This window comes from Peromyscus californicus, unplaced genomic scaffold (genome assembly GCF_007827085.1).
Source record: "Peromyscus californicus insignis strain IS unplaced genomic scaffold, ASM782708v3 Scaffold_6__1_contigs__length_162567912, whole genome shotgun sequence".
Taxonomy (NCBI): domain Eukaryota; kingdom Metazoa; phylum Chordata; class Mammalia; order Rodentia; family Cricetidae; genus Peromyscus; species Peromyscus californicus.
In genome coordinates this window covers 54304356-54323903 of record NW_026294584.1, presented here as the reverse complement: position 1 = coordinate 54323903, position 19548 = coordinate 54304356, and the positions used below count along the sequence as shown (strand labels likewise).

The window sequence follows — 19548 nt, the reverse complement described above, 5'->3', positions numbered from 1 at the left end:
GAGATCTTAATGAATAATTTCTATAATCCTATCCTGGTGAGAAAGGACTCAAAGCAGAAGCAGAGACAAAGGGGATCAGCACAGCACCCATAGGAATCCCAAAAGCTACATTCTCACCTATGCCCTAAGACTGGCTGGTCCCCAAGGACCAGCAGCTAACAACAAAAAAGACAAATGCTCATGGTTGTGTCAGTCTAAGAAAGAGTCATTTTATATTTAAGAGAGATGTTTAGAGTAGGGAACATAAAATTTCATAGCTCTTAGGCTTATTTCCAAAATAAGGTATAATCTATCAGTACTGTTAGTCTTCCCTACAATACCTATATTTATACAATACTCTAAGTTCGTTGAAGTGAGAAGCATCTGCCATAATTATCTCTTTAAATTCTTTTTAACTTGATTGCTTGATTATTCAGAAACAAATTTTCTTTTGTTGATAATAAAAATCTCAACTGAAACTATAGGAAGAAAAGCATCTGGTTTAATATTATACATCTATAAACGGTCAGCCTCCCAACATATACACACTAAGCTCAGCTGGTCTTATAACACAAGAGACAGTGAGCTGATACATTTTTTTGACCAAAGCAGATAATACCATGAAAAGTCATACTTTGATTTTGAGGGCAAAGAGATGTAGGTTTCAATCCTAGTGTTGATATTATTACACATGAACTGTTGAATAATTTCGTAAGCTATCAATTCCTGTCTACAAGGTGGCATGTAGAAATTTTCATCCACAAATGGATCACTAATGTACACCTTTATAATGAAACATGTAGCTTATGCCAAAATCAAAGCACGCAGCTAAGAGTAGGGTTCCTACTGGCTGAAATGTGAGAAAATCTTAGGGCCCATCCCAGTGTTTGGGAGGACTGGTATGAGCTCAGCTAGGCAGTGAGGGGATTAGTAAAGATCTAGAAGTATTTCTGGGCCTTGGATAAGGTTGTGTGGAATCTCATGATTTCATCTCCAGCGGGGACAGGAAGACTAAGGGACAGAAAGCCTGTCACTCTGTAAGGCTGTGGTGAGCTGGCACAGAAGTACACAGCAGAGTCCTCCAGCTGCAAGGCGCTCATGTTCATCTCAGAGCGATAGTCACTGAACTGCTGGACTGAGAATCGGTTGGGCATGTTTCCTTTCTCTCTCTCCATTTTATCATAATGTTGAATGAGGAACCTCAGTTCCTGCCCCAGAGTCTGTTGGTACCAGCTCACAGTGTCATGTCCAGAGATGGGAATACATTTCAGAATGGACCTTCCTCCCTTTGCTTTGATTATGTGTCTTGGAAACTGGATGACCCCAGGATTTGCTGAACCTGGGGAAGCAGGAGACAGAAGTGAGAATCCAGAGAAAGAGTAGATGGATTCAGCATCAGCAGTAAAGGAGCTGAGGAGCAGTCCCACCAGAGCTCAGGACTTACTTGTTCCCAGGAGAAAGACAGTCACACAGCAGAGCAGGGTGGGGCCCCAGGCAGAGTCAGGGAGGGCAGTGTCACACATCCTTCTACTCAGGATGCTGGTCTCCTTGGTGAGAGCAGGAGGCAGCTCTTCCTTTCATCTCATCTCATTGCCTGTGATGTCAGGTTCTGAGGTCAGTGATCTTGCTGGCTCCCACAGGCTGTCTGTGCCTTGGGCATAGTCTGCTGTCTCAGCCCTTCCCCCTTTATGCTCAGCCTGCTTAATGGAAGGGGAGATGGCTGTGCTGAATAAATATGGCTGGCTTTGGGGAAATCCTTTCCATGCTCTCCTCTGAGGCAGGTGCTTCCTTCTCTTCTAACTCCAGGAGGTTTGGGATTGCCAAGCCTACAGTCCATGGCTCCCTTTGGGGATGCCCAGTTTATGTGTAAAGTTGATTTAGCACCTGTCCCCCTCGCTGTGTCTTCTGAGCCAGCAGTGTTTCTGGTTTCTCAGCCTATAGCCTACAGTGGGCTCCACATTGCAGCTCTGCATCTGCCTTCCAGACCACTGCCCACAGTTCAGTCGGTGGATCTGCAGTGCCCTCTAGTGACAAGGTGTGCAGTCACTGGACCATACCTCCAGTGGCTATGGCTAGAAACTCTCAAAATCAGGCATCAGGAGTAGGCCAGAAAACCTCAGAGAACTGTTGCCAATACCCATTTACCATCCAAAATCTCAAATATTGCCTGTGCTAGAGAGAGAAGCACAGAAGGGAACTCCATTTTCAAAAACAAACAAATAAACAAAAAACCCAAAAAACAAAAAAGCCACAAGAGAATAAAATCTCTTTTCAGACCAGTCATTAGATGGTAGCCGCCCTTGGAAGTGGCTGGTCTTGGTGAAAACAGTCTTTGGTCAAAGGAAATACCTAGAAGGTCTGACTGCAGATGCCATCAGTGCAGAAGCCTCTGAGCAGCTGGAAAATAAACTAGTCTAAGGAAGTGAAGGCTGAAAAGGGTTGAGTGTTGCAATCATTGTTGGAGACAGCTAGCTAGCCATTGAAGAAGTTTAAATATTAAATTTTTTATGTGGAATCCCTGCTTGCATATTTGACCATTTGATGTTATGCTCAGCTCACCTTGTTCTCATTTTCTCTGTGTTTCATTATGAATATCATCTTCAAATTCACTAATCCTTCTTCTGGAGCATCCAATCTACTGTAACTTACAGTCAGATTGATTTTTCCCCTAGTGATGAATCCTGTTTTCTTCCTTCTTTGCAAAGCTGTAATCTTTTATTAGATGCCAAACGTATATCTTATGTTTGATGGTGTTAGATACTGTGGTTTTTCTTCTAAGTACATTCATAGCTTTATTTTGCAATGTGCTTAAGTCACTGAGAAATAAAAAACATGGATATTCCTAGTAGATTGTTATTGCTCTTTGTAGGCTTTGGCAAAGATAGATATAAAGCCTAGAGATGGACAAAACTTAAAAATCTGTAAAATGATAAATAGGTAGAAAAACATACAATTTTAATACAATGAAGTATTTAAATAAGTCCAGTTCATATACACATTGAAAAAGTATCAAATGTTTTTTGAATTAAAAGAAATGAAACACAAATAGAAAGAAATTATAATTCAACATTTAGACTTCCAAAAAATAGGCAAAATCATGGGTTTAAAGGAAGAATCGTTAGTGCTTAAAGGGCTTATAGAGAAGAACACATTGGGATATATGAGTGGTAATGGTAGTACAACACAGTAAACATGTAAAATACCAGAGAGTTATTGTGGTAGCTTGAATGTAATTGACTCCCTCCCCACCCCCCGCCATGCTATGGACTCACAGGAACTGGCATTATTAAGAAGTGTGGCTTTTATTGGAGTAGGTGTAGCCTTGTTGGAGGAAGTGTATCACAGTGAGGGTGGGCTTTGAGGCTTTGCTCAGTGTGGCAGTCAGTTCACTTCCTGTTGCCTTGGGATCAAGATGTAGCCAGCGCCATGTCTGACTGCATGTCACTATGTAGCACTGTGACAATAATGAACTAAACCTCTAAAAATGTAAGCCGCTCCTTCATAAGAATTCCCATAGTTGTGGAATTTCTTCACAGAAATTGAAATCGTAACCAAGACAGTTACAGATGTAAAAACAGAGATGGAGTTAAAAAAATATCTGTCCAGTATGCTACTTTGGTTTCTGATTCTTCTGACCTAAAGGTGCTTGGGGAAAACAATATCTTTCTCTCAGCTTCTCCTGGTAGACAATATACAGATTCTCCAAATGAAACATATGAACCTCTCCCTAGGGGTCCCATCAACCAGAGAGGATTAAGTTATTACAGGAGAAGACACTGGAGGCCCATATGATGCCCAGACAGACTTCTCAGAGTCTATCATCCATCTCAAAATGACATTTCCAACTTTACCCAAACAATTTATTCTTCCCCAACTTGCCTGCATCACCCTGGAAAGAGGGAATAGAAGTTTCTAGATACCGGTGGGTGTATGGATGTCCATTTTCCACTCCTGTCCCTAGAAATGCAATGAGCTTGCAGAGCTTTCCCCTGTTCGTTTTTAAATTTATTTCATAGACGCGATGCAGAGAGCAGAGAATGATCCACTCCTGTACAGCACTCAAAGGGAAATTTTGTGTTACTGTGTATTTTGTCCTTAAAAAGTAAAAGTCAGTGCATATCTTCAAAATGACAAAACTCAATTAACATAAATATTAATAGCTGAATCCTCCACGGAGGTACTGAAAGGGAAAGAACCCAATAATTCAGATACATTAGTAACTAACATAAATTGTGTTGGTTAGAAAGCATCCCACGGAGTGTGTTCTGATGTGGCTGTAATTTTCTTTTGTAGTATAACACAGGTCCTGTAGTCCACAGCTCTGTGCACATTCTGTATTGTAATTCTCTAGAAAATGTTTTTATCTGGTAAGTTTGAATTCGACTCATCACTTTAGCTGCTGATGCTTTGTTTCTGAGTAAACGTGAAAAAAGTTAATGTTTTGTGTGAATTACTATTTACTCTCCTGTGACTTAGAAACATAAGTGGAGTATTGTGGTATTTATTAGAAAATTTTTATTAACAAAATATTCTTTTTCTATTATGGATAACAATTATATTAAGCAATGTTGGCTATATTACAAAGCAAAATAGTGCTTAATTGGTTTAGATTAGAAGAATTCCTCCTCCAAAGATTCACATATTAAAGACTCAGTTTTCTATACTGTGTTCAAAGAAAGAACTTTGAGAAATATTAGATCATGAAGGTTTCGCTAATACATGGACTGGTTTATATTAGAAAGAACATTGAGTGATGGAGACAACTTCTGAAAGCAGGGTCTCATAGGAGGATGTAGGTCACTAGAGGCATGCTCTCTCTCTCTCTCTCTCTCTCTCTCTCTCTCTCTCTCTCTCTCTCTCTCCCTCTTCTCTTCTGTCTTTCATCTTGGCTTTCATGAAATAGGCAGCTCAGCTCTGACATATTCTCCCTGCCATGATGTTCTACACCAGTACAGGCCCCAAAACAGGAGGTTCAACTAATCACAGACCAAAACCTTTGAAACAGTAGGCCAATATCTAAATTACACCTTCTTCCTGTGTTTTCTCAGACCATCATGATGCCAGAAAGGTGACTATGACACGAATCTCCAAACTCAATGCTGACTCTGTTTTATTGCCTAGTCTGTAAAACGGAGAGTAGCATGAGTAGTTCCCTGCAGTTGTATTCCCAATCCCCACCCACTGAGCCAAGTTACTGACACAGTACAATGAGAAAATCTGATACTTTTATTTGCAAATTCATCTAGATATGGAAAAAGAATAAGATATCCGGAAATCTGGTGTGGTAATTCCTCCCACTTCCCTGTGTTTCTTTTCTCCTCAAATATTACATTTTGGTTTTTTTCTTGCTCAACTTGCTCCTTTTCATTATAAATCTTCAATAAAGTTAACACTAATAACCACAGGACAGAATCTATACTAGGCTGTTTTGAGATCCTCTGCCAAGGGAATTAATCCAAAATTCTTCACGTTACCCTATGGTGATATTTTATTTGTACTGAAATGTGATTTTATTTGTATTAATAAATAAAGTTGCCTGGGGGTCAGAGCTAATAGCAAGCCATAGCAGAAGCCAGGTGGTTGTGGTGCACACCTTTAATCCCGATCACATGACAGGCAGATCTCTGTGTGTTCAAGGATACAGCCAGCATGGAGGCACATACCTTTAATCTCAATACCAACCATAGAAGACCTGGAGGTCTGTATAGACGGGCAGTGACGAGGAGGTCTTGTGGTTGGATTTACAACCAATAAGAAGGCAGAACAGAAAGTCAGTAAAAAGACAGACACACAGGAAGTAGGCCTCTTTCTGAGGGGAAGGACAGCAGTGGCGGCAGGAAGGGTAAGAAGGTGGTTTTAAGTCTCAGCTCTTAGCTACTGCTCTGACCTCTTGGGCTTTTAACTCTGCATTTGTCTTTGTGTTTCTTATTTAATAAGACTGTTACATCTACATTACCCTCAGTCAGACTCTCCTGACAAAGGCCAAAAGCATCCACATTCTTCACCAAAATGTCACAAGAATGGTCTCTAGGCAATGTACTAAAATTCTTCTCCTCTGAAACCTCTTGAACCAGTCCCCTCCAATACAAGTCAGTCTTAGCACTACTGTCTTCCATGTTATTAGTAAAGCCTATTAAGCAGCACTTAAAGAATTAAACAACTTGTCTAATCCACAGTCCCATTGTTCATATTTCTTCAAACAAAAGCATTCTCCAGCTCTCACAGCAATGCCCTACTCCTGGTGCCAACTTCTGTCTTAGATAGGTTTTCTACTGCTGTGAATAGACACCATGACCATGACCACTCTCACAAAGAAAAAACATTTAATTGGGTTGGCTTGCATTTTCAGAGGTTTAGTTCATTATCATCACTGTACAACAAGGTGGCATGCAGGCAGACATGGTGCTGGCTACATCTTGATCTGAAGACAATAGGAAGTGAACTGAGTGAAAGCTTGAACTATAGAGACCTCAAAGTTCTCCCACACAGTGAGACACTTCCTCCCATAAGACCATATCTACTTCAAATAAGCTATATCTCCTAAGAGTGCCAATCCATATGAGATTATGGGAGAAATTACATTGAAACTACTACAGTCCCCTATATAGTTAACCAATCACAAGCAGGCATTCCTAAAAGTATACATATAAGTAACATTGAATAGAATCAACAGATTGAATTAATTTTTTTATTTAAACCATACACATACACACAAACATAAAACCAACAAAAAATAAAAATAAATAAGAGATAATGAATTTAAAAGGGAAAAAAATCATGTGAAGAGGAAGGGGGAAATACTGTAAATAAATTAAAATCCTAAAAAGGTAAAAGAAAAATAATCCAACCTGAAATAGATTTTCCTGGGAGGTAGAGATCCAGAGCAAGAGGGAAAGGCATGACTTCAGTGCAGAAGAAATGTCCTAGGAAAGTATCTCCAGAGGTGAAAACAGCACAGCACATATGAGGAAGTAATGGAATGTAGACAAGTTCAGCTGGAGAGGAAAGAACAGGGAAGGCTGGGTAAAGGCTGATGACAGAGATGGAGGAAGAAAATGACATAGGACCTTATGGGCTTTTGTCCTATATAACTAAAGGACTTCTGCCTATAGAGTAAACACAGCCTGGAAAGACACCATGTAAGTGGCTCAGGTGGATAGAAAGGTGGTTAAAGAATTCACTGAGGCCACCAAGAGGGAAATGATGGCTATGACTATATCAAACAGGTCATCAGGAATTTTTGTTAATGATTAATTTTCAACCAGCCATAGTACTGGTAGCACAAGCCTTTAATCCTAGCACATGGTAGCAAGGCAGGCAGACCTCTGTGAGTTTTTGGCCATCCTGGTCTACAGACTATGAGGATAGTCAAGACTTACACAGAAAAACCCTCAAAAAAAAAAAAAAGAAAGAAAACCTCAAAAAAACAAAACAGAAAGATTCATTTTCCTCTTAGTAAGGAGAACCAAGGGGTGGATTTAATACAAGCAGCCACGAAAAGATGTTAGAGTGGACTTCAGCTGAGACCCATGCTGAAATGTGCCTAGTTTGTAGAGCTCAGTGACTCTTACAGAGGCAGGGAATTCCTGGGGCACACAGGAAACTTGTCATCCTAATTTACTTTATGTGCAGAGGGGAGACAGCCACACATTGCTGTGCATCACTGCTGGCACAGAAGTACACAGCTGTCTGAGAGGGGGAAGCCATCTCTAGAATGAGGGAGAAGTTCTCTTGACTTGGTCTGGTGACCTTGTACCCATCAGGGACATCTCCTTTCTCAACGTTATCAACACCATATGAGTAATGAATCAGCCTCAATCCATGACCCAGGTCCTGCTGATACCAGTACATATTGTTGTGGTTGGAAGTCTGGCGACAGCTCAGTGTCACCTCTCCTCCTGTTACTGTCACCTTGCTTCTTGGGTCTTGAGTGACTGCAGCCTCCATGTGTTCTGGAATAGAGAAAGACAGAGCATGCTGATGTCATCTTAGCTAGAATAGGGAATTCTGTTGAGGGAATGACACCTGCAGCCTGTCCAGCACTCACTTGCACACAGGAGACTCAAGGCCACATGGAGGAGCCTGAAGTCCATCTCAGGACCAAAGCAAGATCTGATGTCTTCCAGCTCTGTTTGTGGAAACTAGAGCTGGGGCTCTCAGTGTCTCAATGTCACTGTCTCCAACAAATGGGGAACTGCACAGTTGTCATGCCACACCCCTTCCCCACAGAGGCAAGCCAACTCTTAACTGCAATCACATGATTGGATTACACAGTATTATTTGGAGAGGATATACAAAAATTAACAACTGAGATTTAAGGAATTTGTGGTTTGTTTTGTATGTATACATGCGTGTACTCCTTTGATTTAAGTCAACATATAAGGTTTCTTTTATTCCTACTATGACACATTTCTGCCAGGGACCAGCCTCAGCAGTTTCAGAGGTCTGAAGGACGGGATACCTGGAAGGCGCAGTAATGACTCAGAGACAGTGCTCATGCAAGTTGACAGGTCACTTCGGGCTTCTGCAGTTGCTAAGTAGCTTCTGCTACAGCTTCCTTAGCTTCTGCTTCTGCCTTGGTAACCTCAGGCTTTTATTATCATAAGCAAGGTGAAACAGAAAGAAAAGGGGAAATCACCCAATACAAAGTATCCTCATGTTTCCAAAGGTTATTCTTAAAAAATCACCAATATATTCTTCATCATCTTTTACTAAACACAGGAACTATCACAGACTTAACACCAAAGCAAGCTTAAATCTATTTTTATTATTAATGATTATACAGTTTTCTGAGCACTTGACCCAGAGGCTAGCAACATGCCATTTCAAAAAAAAAAAAAAAAAAAAAGAAAAGAAAAAGAAAGAACAGTGGTCCATGTACCATCCTGCTAATACAGTCTGCTTTGATCTCGAGACCCCTGCAGCGGTTCAAGTTCCTCCTCAGACCTCTGTAAACACCAAGCCCCATGACGGGTGGGCCACAATGACCTCAAATAAGTAATCTGCCCCTGCAGATCAGCAACTTTTGTCTTTCTAATCCCAACAATTCCAAGGAAGACCTGATCCAATTTACAGAGCTTTCATGAAAGGACGCTCACCTTTCCTGGCAGCTCTTTTCAATCTAGGAACTCAATAAAACTTGCAACAATCACTTCAACCACTGCCATAGTGTCTCCACCCTCCTTCAGAAGAAATCAAAATATCTGAATTAAAGTTGCCATCTCCCTTTCTTGGTGGAGGTCACAATTTTCCTCTTGTTCTAGGTTCCCACACTTCCCATTTGTCATCCCATCTATATGTTACTCCATCCACAGTCTTCAGCCAATACCCCCAAGGGTCTCAAGTTTTACACAATGCCCTTGGAATATACTCAGAAACTGAATTATTCATCATGGCCAATTTGAATCCAGTGTGTTGATACACATCATACCATGTGCTATAGTTGACCACACATTCAGTACAGTTTATACAAGCCTGAAAAGCTTCCCCAGGCTGCAGGTTCTTTCCCATCACCTGTATAAACTGCCTTGACCCCACCCTGGGTGATCACCTCTGTATAATTTCCTGTGAAATTTACTTCACTCCTTCCTGTATCACAGAAATCACCATTGATCCAGGAACACAGAACATAAAGATCAGATAGAAGAAAAAGACTAGCATTACAAGAAGAAATTATATGGAGGAGAACATGACAAGTGCATGCCATAAAGCATGACCTTGGGACACATAGGCATTTCTGCCTTGGCCCTCTAGAGGCATGCTAAGCAGAAGATCCAGTGGGGAATGCATGGAGGGTTGATGGTCCATAATCTTGTGTCCGTTTTTCTCCAATCTCTGCAGGCAGCACGTCAGCCATCTTATGTGCCATTTTCGGCATATTTCCTTATTTCACAATCTTTTATTTATTTATTGATTTTTACTATTTGTATAGTCTCAGTTGCACCCACACAACTTGCCATAGTCTATGAAGTTTCTACTAATTCTTTACTTCGCCTTAAATATGGGAGATAAACCTTCGGTGCTATCTATGGCTAAAAGAACTGCTCGACATTCAGAACGCTTATAAAACACCAAGGTTGGGGTCATTACAATTTGAACAATTGATCTAAGATATCTCAAAACAATTCAGGAACATAAGCTCTACATTCTAAGCTAGGCTAGTATGTCCTCATTGATTAAAAAAAATTTCCTTGTTTCAGGTGATGCTGTGGAGGACTGACCTAAACTTTCTTACTTTGATTTCTGTAAAGAGAAAGTCTCCTTCAACAATATGGGTGAGCTGTTAGCCTGGAAATGTGAAGATCTGGTTTGTGTAGGTTCCCAGGTAAATGTAACTACTTCATTCAAAAGTTCATGTTCTAAGTTCTCTAACATGAAACACTTACTTCTACTCAAGAGCACTATAGGTTCCTTTCTAAGTAAAGGATATCTCAGTTGCAGTCTACACAGATAGTATCAAAGTATAAAACCTCCTTCTATGGCCAAACATCCTGGTAGGATCTTCATAGATACTTTCTATAATCCTGTAACTGGTGAGGAAGGACTCAGAAGCAGAAGCAGAGACAAAGGAGGCAGCACAGCATCCATATGAAGAACCTTTGGACAGAGTCTGGCCATTCCAGAATGAGCATATCTCTCAATGCCCAAAGCATTGCTGCTCCCCAGAAACAAAGAGCCACCAAGAAAAAAGGCAGTTGCCCATGGTTGAGTCTGTCTAAGGAAGAACCACTGTCAACTTTAAACTTAGATGTTCAATTGTAGAACTTGAAATTTTGTAGCTCTTAGGCTCATTTCCAGGTTAAGTTCTGATCTACCAGTAATGGAAGTCTTCTGAACAATACTCTGATTTAATCAGAGAGAGAAGCATATTACCTCCTTATATTCCTTTTAAAATGATTGCTTGATTGCTGAGTAACAAAATTTCTTTTGTTGAAAATGTAAACCTCACCGTGAAATATAACTATACAAACATTATCCAGCTGAATAGTGTACATCTAGAACCTATCAGCATCTCACACATTCATAATAACCTCAGCTGGTCTATTACACAAGAGACAGTGAACTATATATTTTTATAACCCAAACTAGGAAACAACAGGGAAATTCAGAACTTTGACTTAGAAGGCAAAGAGATGCAGGTTTTAATGCTTGTGTTGGTATTCGTAAACATGAAATGCTAGGAAATTTCATAAGCTATTGATTCCTATTGGTGTATAGAAATCTTCATCTAGAAAATTTATATGTTAATGTCTATCCGTGTCTTAAGATATATTGCCTATGCTCACACCCCATCACAGAACAGGGTTTCCTCCCACTGGCTAGGTAGGAACTAGAAGGTACTGGCAGAGAGGTGAGGACATCTGGAGTCTTGGGTCCCAGCCCCTTTTATGACCACTCTAAGGGAATTAGTAAAGACCTAGAAGCATTTCTGGGCCTTGGATAAGGTTGTGTGGCATCTCATAACCTCTCTCTATTACATCTCCAGCGGGCACAGGGAGATTAAGGGACAGAAAGCCTGTCACTCTGTAAGGCTGTGGTGAGCTGGCACAGAAGTACACAGCAGAGTCCTCCAGCTGCAAGGCGCTCATGTTCATCTCAGAGCGATAGTCACTGAACTGCTGGACTGAGAATCGGTTGGGCATGTTTCCTTTTGTTTGCTCTGTTTTTTCATAATGCTGAATGAGGAACCTCAGTTCCTGCCCCAGAGTCTGTTGGTACCAGCTCACAAAGGCATGTCCAGAGATGGGACTACATTTCAGAATGGACCTTCCTCCCTTTGCTTTGATTATGTGTCTTGGAGACTGGATGACCCCAGGATTTGCTGAACCTGGGAGGCAGGAGACAGGAGTGAGCATCCAGAGAAAGAGTAGATGGATTCAGCAGCAGCAGTAAAGGAACTGAGGAGCAGTCCTACCAGAGCTCAGGACTTACTTGTTCCCAGGAGAAAGACAGTCACACAGCAGAACAGGGTGGGCCCCCAGGCAGAGTCAGGGAAGGCAGTGTCACACATCCTTCTACTCAGGATGCTGGTCTCCTTGGTGAGAGCAGGAGGCAGCTCCCCTTTTCATCTCATCTCATAGCCTGTGATGTCAGATTCTGAGGTCAGTGATCTTGCTGGCTCCCATAGGCTGTCTGTAGCCTTGGGCTGGCCCAGCCCTTCCCCCTTTAGGCTCAGCCTGCTTAGTGAAAGGGAAGTTGGCTGTGCTGAATAAATATGGCTGTCTTTGGGGAAGTCCTTTCCATGCTCTCCTCTGAGGCAGGTGCTTCCTTCTCTTTCTAGCTCCAGGATGTTTTGGATTGTTCATGACTCTCTATGGTGATGCTCAGCTTATGTATAAAGATGATGGACCACCTGTTGCTTGCCTTGGTCTTCCTGAGACAGCACTGTTTCTGATTCTACAGCGAATACTCTACTGTGGGCAACAAACCAGAGCTCTGAATCAGCTCACTCCTTAGACCCACAGTGCTCCCTAGTGACCAGTTTTGTAGTCACTGAGCTATACCTCTAATGGCTGTAATAGAGGCTGGGAGGTCAAAATCAGGCATCAGGGGAGGACCAGAAAACATATCAGAGTTGTTGCTAGTTCCAGTGTACCCACCAAAATCTCAAATATTGTCTGTGTTAGTGAGAGAGGCATAAAAGGAACTCATTAAAAGGAAGAAAACAGTAATTTCTAAATTATATGACAGTGTCCAGGGAGGCATACACTAGTCATTAGACAACAGATGCCTTTGGAAGGGAGAGGACCTGGGCAAAACCTTTAGTCTACGAGAATTTTTACGACAGGCTGACTGTGGATGTTGTCAGTGGAGAAGCCTATGGAGCACTTAGGAAAATAAACCAGTCTAAGGAAGACATGCCAAGAATGATAGAATGTTGGAATTACTGGAGACAGCTAGTTTGACTTTGAAGAAATTTAAATATTAAAATCTAACATTGGTATCCCCACTTGCATATTTGACCCTTTGAGGTTATCCTCAACTCACTGGTACCTTGTTCTCATTTTCTCTTTGTTTCCTCATGAATATCAACTTCATTCATTAATCCTTCCTTCGGGCCTCCAATCTACTGTTACTTACAGTCAGCTATTTCTCATCAGAGACACTACAATTTTTACTTCTAGAATTATGATTGGGAACTTTGCATGTCTCCTCATTTCTGTCAACCTCTTAAAGTACTTGCTGCAGTTACACTGTTTAATGTCCTTGTCAGCCAATTCCTCAGAAATAGGTTGCTTTCTAGTGATAGATTTTTCACCTAGTGATGAGTCCTATTTTCTTCCTTCTTCACAAAGCTGTAAGCTTTTATCAAATGTCAAACTGTATTTTTTGTGTTTGTCAGTGTTAGATACCCTGATTTCCTTATTAATACATGAATATCCTTATTCTACAATGTACTTATGTCACTGAAAAACAAAAATCAGGGAAATTCCTAGCCGATCATTGTTGCTCTTTGTACGCTTTGGCAAAGATGGATATAAAACCTAGAGATGGACACAATTTAAATATCCATAAAGTGATGGGTAGGAAGAAAAATGTACATTTTTAATATAATGAAGTATTGAAATATGTCAAATTCATACGTACCTAAAATGTAACAAATACTATGTGAAGTGAAAGAAATCAGTCACAACGAGAAAAAAAAATGTAATTCTGAACATAGGCAAGATTAGGGGCTTGAGGGAAGAATAGTTGATACTTAACTACTTTAAAGAGGAAAACTTCTTGGCAAATATATACTGAGGTTGGATCTACAACACAATGAATATGTATAAAATGCTGTGAGGTTATAGATATTAAAACAGAGATGGAGTTCTGAAAATGGCAGTCCAGTCTGTTACTTTGGTTTCTGCTTCTGATGAATTAAAGGTGCTTGGGGAAAAACAAATGTGGAAAAATCTTTCTCTCAGCTTCTCATGGTAGACAAAACACAGTTTCTCCAAAAGAAGCAGGTGAGCCTCTCCCTAGAAGTCCCACCAACCAGGGAAGATTAACTTAGCGCAGGAGGAGACACTGGAGGCCCACAACCAGACAGACTTCTTAGAGTCTAACATCCATCTCTTAAAGATATTTTCAGTATTCCCCAACTTTTAATCTTCCCTAAACTTCCTGCATCCCCTACATCAGCCTGTGAAGAAGACACAGAAGTTTCTAGATACCAGTAGGTGTTTTAGGTATTAATTTGGTCCTTTCATTTCACATCCTGAGGCATGCAATTAGCCTGCATAGCATTTTGCTGGTTAATCTGTGACTTTCTTTCCTAGACACAATGCTGAGAGTAAACAAATATACCTTCCCTCATAAGCATCAAAGTGAACTTTATTATTACCATGTATTTCATTATGCTCATAAACATTAAAAATTAGAAGAAGAAAGACTATCTTCAAAATAACAAGGTGAATAAAAGTAAATATTAATAGCTGAATCCTCCATGGAGGTACTTAAAGGAAAAGACCCCAAGTAATTCAGATGCACTGCTGACTAATAAAATGGTGTTTGTTAGAGAGCATCCCATGAAATGTTTTTTGATGTTGTTGTCATTTTCTTCTGTAGTTTATCACAGTTCCTGATAGTTTACAGCCCTGTGTACATTCTGTTTTGTAATTCTTTAGAAAATGTTCCTATCTGGTAAGTTTGAATTCAAGGATCATCACTTCAGCTGCAAATGTTTTTTATAAGAGACAATGAAAGAAGTTAATGATTTGTGGTATTTCTATTAACCCGTTTTTGCCTTGACAATTAGGAGGCGCAGTCTGTATATCCTGGATTATCTTTTATTAATAATAGTATTCTTTACCATTTTGAAGTAAGAACTTTATGGGCAAGGTATGCTGTATTACAAAGCAACATAGTGCTTGTTTGGTTTAGATGTTAACTGTTCCTCAAATACTCAGGTATTAAAAGCTTACTGGTCCACCCAGTGTTCAGAGGAAGGACTTTGAGGAAGATTAGATCATAGAGGATTAGCTTTCACCCATTGTTAATCTGCAGATTAAGTTTATAATACAAGGGGCATTGAGTCACTGAGACAACTTCAGAAAGAAGGGGCAATCATGCATTAAAACACCTCTCTCTCTCTCTCTCTCTCTCTCTCTCTCTCTCTCTCTCTCTCTCTCTCTCCCCCCGTCCCTCTTTTTCTCTCCTCCTTCCCCTTCCTGCTCTGCCTTCATGAGATGGGCACCTCAGCTCTGCCATATTCTTTCTGTCAGGCTGTACTGCCACACCTCAGGCCCCTCCAATTAATTATAGACCAAAACTTTGAAAAACTGAGGAAAATACACCTTCTTCATGTATTTTCTCAGGCCTGTCATGGTGCCAGAAAGGTGACTATGACAGGAATCTCCAAACTCAATGCTGACTCAGTTTTGTTGCCCAGTCTGTAGAAAGCAGTGTGGCATGAGCAGCTTCCTGCAGTCGTGTACCCAGTTACCAGCCACTGAGCCAAGTTGCTGACACATTACAACAAGAGAATATGATGGCTTTATTTGTAAACTCATCAAGACCTGAAAAATGAGTTGTATACCTTGATGTCTGGAACGCTAATCCCTCCAGCATTTCTGCATGAGTGGTAGCCAAATATGCATATATATATATACATATATATATATATATATGTATATATATATATATATATATATATATATATAGAGAGAGAGAGAGAGAGAGAGAGAGAGGCAGGTAACACTAAACAGACACCGCAGGTTGCATTTATTCACACCTCACACAAAAACCCTTTAAATTAATAATTACAAAAATAAGAGAGCATGAATTTTAAAGCAGGGAAAGTGTGAATAGTAGAAAGAGGAGAAGGGAAGGAAGCAAAGTAATGAAATTAAAATCTGAAAAAATAAAAGAAAAATAATCCAACTTGAAATATATTTTGATGGGAAGGAGAGATACAGAAGCAAGAGTGAAAGGCGTGTCTTCAGTACAGAAGAAATGTCCTTAAAAAATATCTCCATAGTTGAAAACAACACAAGACATCTGAGGAAGTAAAGGAATGCAGACAAGTTTAGCTACAGAGTAAAGAACTTGGGAAGGCTGGGGAAAAGATGAGTGAAGAAAAAGAAATAGGACCTTCTGGGCTATTATCCTATTAACAAAGGGGCTACTGACATACAGAGTAAACACAGCCTGAAAAGAGACCATGCTTACAGAGGCAGGGACTTCCTGGGGCACACAGGAAACTTGTCTTCCTAATTTACTTTATGTGCAGAGGGGAGACAGCCACACATTGCTGTGTATCACTGCTGGCACAGAAGTACACAGCTGTCTGAGAGGGGGAAGTCATCTCCAGAACAAGGGAGAAGTTCTTTTGACTTGGTCTGGTAACCTTGTACCCATCAGGGACATCTCCTTTCTCAGTATTGTCAACACCATATGAGTAATGGATCAGTCTCAGTCCATGACCCAGGTCCTGCCGATACCAGTACATATTGTTGTGGTTGGAAGTCTGGTGACAGCTCAGTGTCACCACTCCTCCTGTTACTGTCACCTTGCTTCTTGGGTCTTGGGTAACTGCAGCCTCCATGTGTTCTGGAATAGAGGAAGACAGAGCATGCTGATGTCATCTCAGCTAAAAGACTTGGGAATTCTGTTGAGAGAAGCACACCTGTGGCCTGTCCAGCACTCACTTGCACACAGGAGACTCAAGGCCACACAGAAGAGCCTGAAGTCCATCTCAGGACCAAGGCAAGATCTGATGTCTTCCAGCTCTGTTTGTGGAAACTAGACCTGGGGCTCTCAGTGATTAGTGATGTCACTGTTTCCAATAAATGCTGAGTTTCACAGTTAGCATGTCACTATTCTTCCCTACAGAAGCAAGCAAACTCTCAATTATAAACACATAATTAGATTACACAATATTTGGAGTGTATATTCAAAAATTTCCAACTGAGATCAGAAAGAATTTGTGGTTTGTTTTTTACTTCTAGATGTATGTACTCTTTCTTTGGTTTTAGTCAACATATTAGGCTTATATTATTTCTACTATGATACCACACCTTATTTTCATTGTTTTAATTTTTATATTCATATAGTCTCAGTTGTACCGTCACTACATGCTGTAGTCTATGAGGTTTCTACTAATTATGTACTGTGTCAAAATACTTGAAGAAAATCTTCAGTGTCATATAGGGCTACAAGTACTGATGGACACCCAGAAAGCTTATAAAATGCCAAGGTTAAGGTCATTACAATTTGAACAATTTTTTTAAGCTGTCTCATACCAATTCAGGGTCACAAGCTTCATATTCTAGGCTCAACCCAGAGTGTTTCCTCATTTATAGGAATTCTGACTTTGTTCCAGGTGAGGCTGTTGAGAGTGTATCTAAGTCTTTGTCATTGTGCTTCCTGTTAAGAGTAACCCCCCTTCAGCAATGCAGGTGCCTGTTTGCCTGGTAATGTGTAAGTCTGGGGACTGTAGGATCCTAGAGAAATGTACCAAAATAATTCAAAAGCTCTTGAATCACCTTTGTCATAAGTTTGCAAATATGAAACACTTACCTCTACTCAAAAGCACTATAAGTTTCCTAAGTAAGGGATATCTCAGTTACTGCCTACACAGATAATATCAAAGACTGAAACCTCCTTTCTGTGGCCACATTAGATGATCTCCTGGTGAGATCTTAATGGATAGTTTCTATAATCCTACCCTGACGGAGAAGGACTCAAAGCAGAAGCAGAGACAAAGGGGATCAGCACAGGACCCATATGAAGAATCTATGTATAGGGTCTGGCCATCCCAAAAGCTACATTCTCACCTATGCCCTGAGACTGGTTGGTCCCCAAAGACCAGCAGCTAACAACAAAAAAGACAAATGCTCATGGTTGAGTCAGTCTAAGAAAGAGTCATTTTATATTTAAGAGAGATGTTTAGAGTGGGGAACATGAAATTTCATAGCTCTTAGGCTCATTTCCAAAATAAGGTATGATCTATTATTACTGTTAGTCTTCTCTACAATATCTAAATTTATACAATACTCTAAGTTCATTGAAGTGAGAAGCATCTGCCATAAATATCTCTTTATATTCTTTTTAAATTGATTGATTATTGAGAAACAAATTTTCTTATGTTGATAATGAAAGTCTCAACTGAAACTATAAGAAGAAAAGCATCTGGTTTAATATTATACATCTATAAACTGTCAGCCACCCAACACATATGCACTAAGCTCAGCTGGTCTTATAACACAAGAGACAGTGAGCCCATACATTTTTTGACCAAAGCAGATAATACCATGAAAAGTCATACTTTGATTTTGAGGGCAAAGAGATGTAGGTTTCAATCCTAGTGTTGATATTATTAAAAATAAAATATTGGTTAATTTCATAAGCTATCAATTTCTGTCTATAAAGTGACATGTAGAAATTTTCATCCACAAATGGATCATTTATGTATACCTTTATAATGAAACATGTAGCTTATGCCAAAACCTAAGCACCCAACAAAGAGTAGGGTTCCTACCACTGGCTAGGAGCTGGAAGGTACTGGCTAAGATGGGAAAAAATCTGGACACTTGGGACCCACCCCAGTGTTTAAGAGCAATGGTGTGAGCTCAGCTAGGAAGTGGGAGTATTAGTAAAGATCTAGAAGAATTTCTGGGCCTTGGATAGGACTGTGTGGCATATTAAAATCACTAACTAGTACATCACCAGCAGGGACACAAAGATTAAGGGACAGAAAGCCTGTCACTCTGTAAGGCTGTGGTGAGCTGGCACAGAAGTACACAGCAGAGTCTTCCAGCTGCAAGGCACTCATGTTCATCTCAGAGCGATAGTCACTGAACTGCTGGACTGAGAATCGGTTGGGCATGTTTCCTTTCTCTCTCTCCATTTTTTCATAATGCTGAATGAGGAACCTCAGTTCCTGCCCCAGAGTCTGTTGGTACCAGCTCACACTGTAATGTCCAGAGATGGGAATGCATTTCAGAATGGACCTTCCTCCCTTTGCTTTGATTATGTGTCTTGGAGACTGGATGACCCCAGGATTTGCTGAACCTGGGAGGCAGGAGACAGGAGTGAGCATCTAGAGAAAGAGTAGATGGATTCAGCATCAGCAGTAAAGGAGCTGAGGAGCAGTCCCACCAGGGCTCAGGACTTACTTGTTCCCAGAAGAAAGACAGTCACACAGCAGAGCAGGGTGGGGCCCCAGGCAGAGTCAGGGAGGGCAGTGTCACACATCCTTCTACTCAGGATGCTGGTCTCCTTGGTGAGAGCAGGAGACAGCTCTTCCTTTCATCTCATCTCATTGCCTGTGATGTCAGGTTCTGAGGTCAGTGATCTTGCTGGCTCCCATAGGCTGTCTGTACCCTTGGGCATAGTCTGCTGGCTCAGCCCTTCCCCCTTTAGGCTCAGCCTGCTTAGTGGAAGGGGAGATGGCTGTGCTGAATAAATATGACTGGCTTTGGGGAAATCCTTTCCATGTTCTCCTCTGAGGCAGGTGCTTCCTTCTCTTCTAACTCCAGGAGGTTTTGGATTGCCAAGCCTACAGTTCAAGGCTACAGTTCATGGCTCCCTTTGGTGATGCCCAGTTTATGTGTAAAGTTGACTGAGTATCTGTCCCCCTCA

The 19548-nt window shown here is 40.8% G+C and overlaps 3 gene segments (V, D, J or C); all 3 read right to left on the bottom strand.

Annotated features, from left to right (window-relative positions):
* The window catches only part of LOC128098744 (T-cell receptor beta-1 chain C region-like), a 431175-nt gene that overhangs the window by 320169 nt on the left and 91458 nt on the right, over positions 1–19548 (bottom strand).
* Positions 682–1502, bottom strand: LOC128098752 (T cell receptor beta variable 13-like). The segment is given in 2 exon segments: positions 682–1318; positions 1424–1502. Coding segments are annotated over 2 exon segments (480 nt in total).
* LOC128098751 (T cell receptor beta variable 5-5-like) lies at positions 11268–11989 on the bottom strand. The segment is given in 2 exon segments: positions 11268–11806; positions 11911–11989. Coding segments are annotated over 2 exon segments (501 nt in total).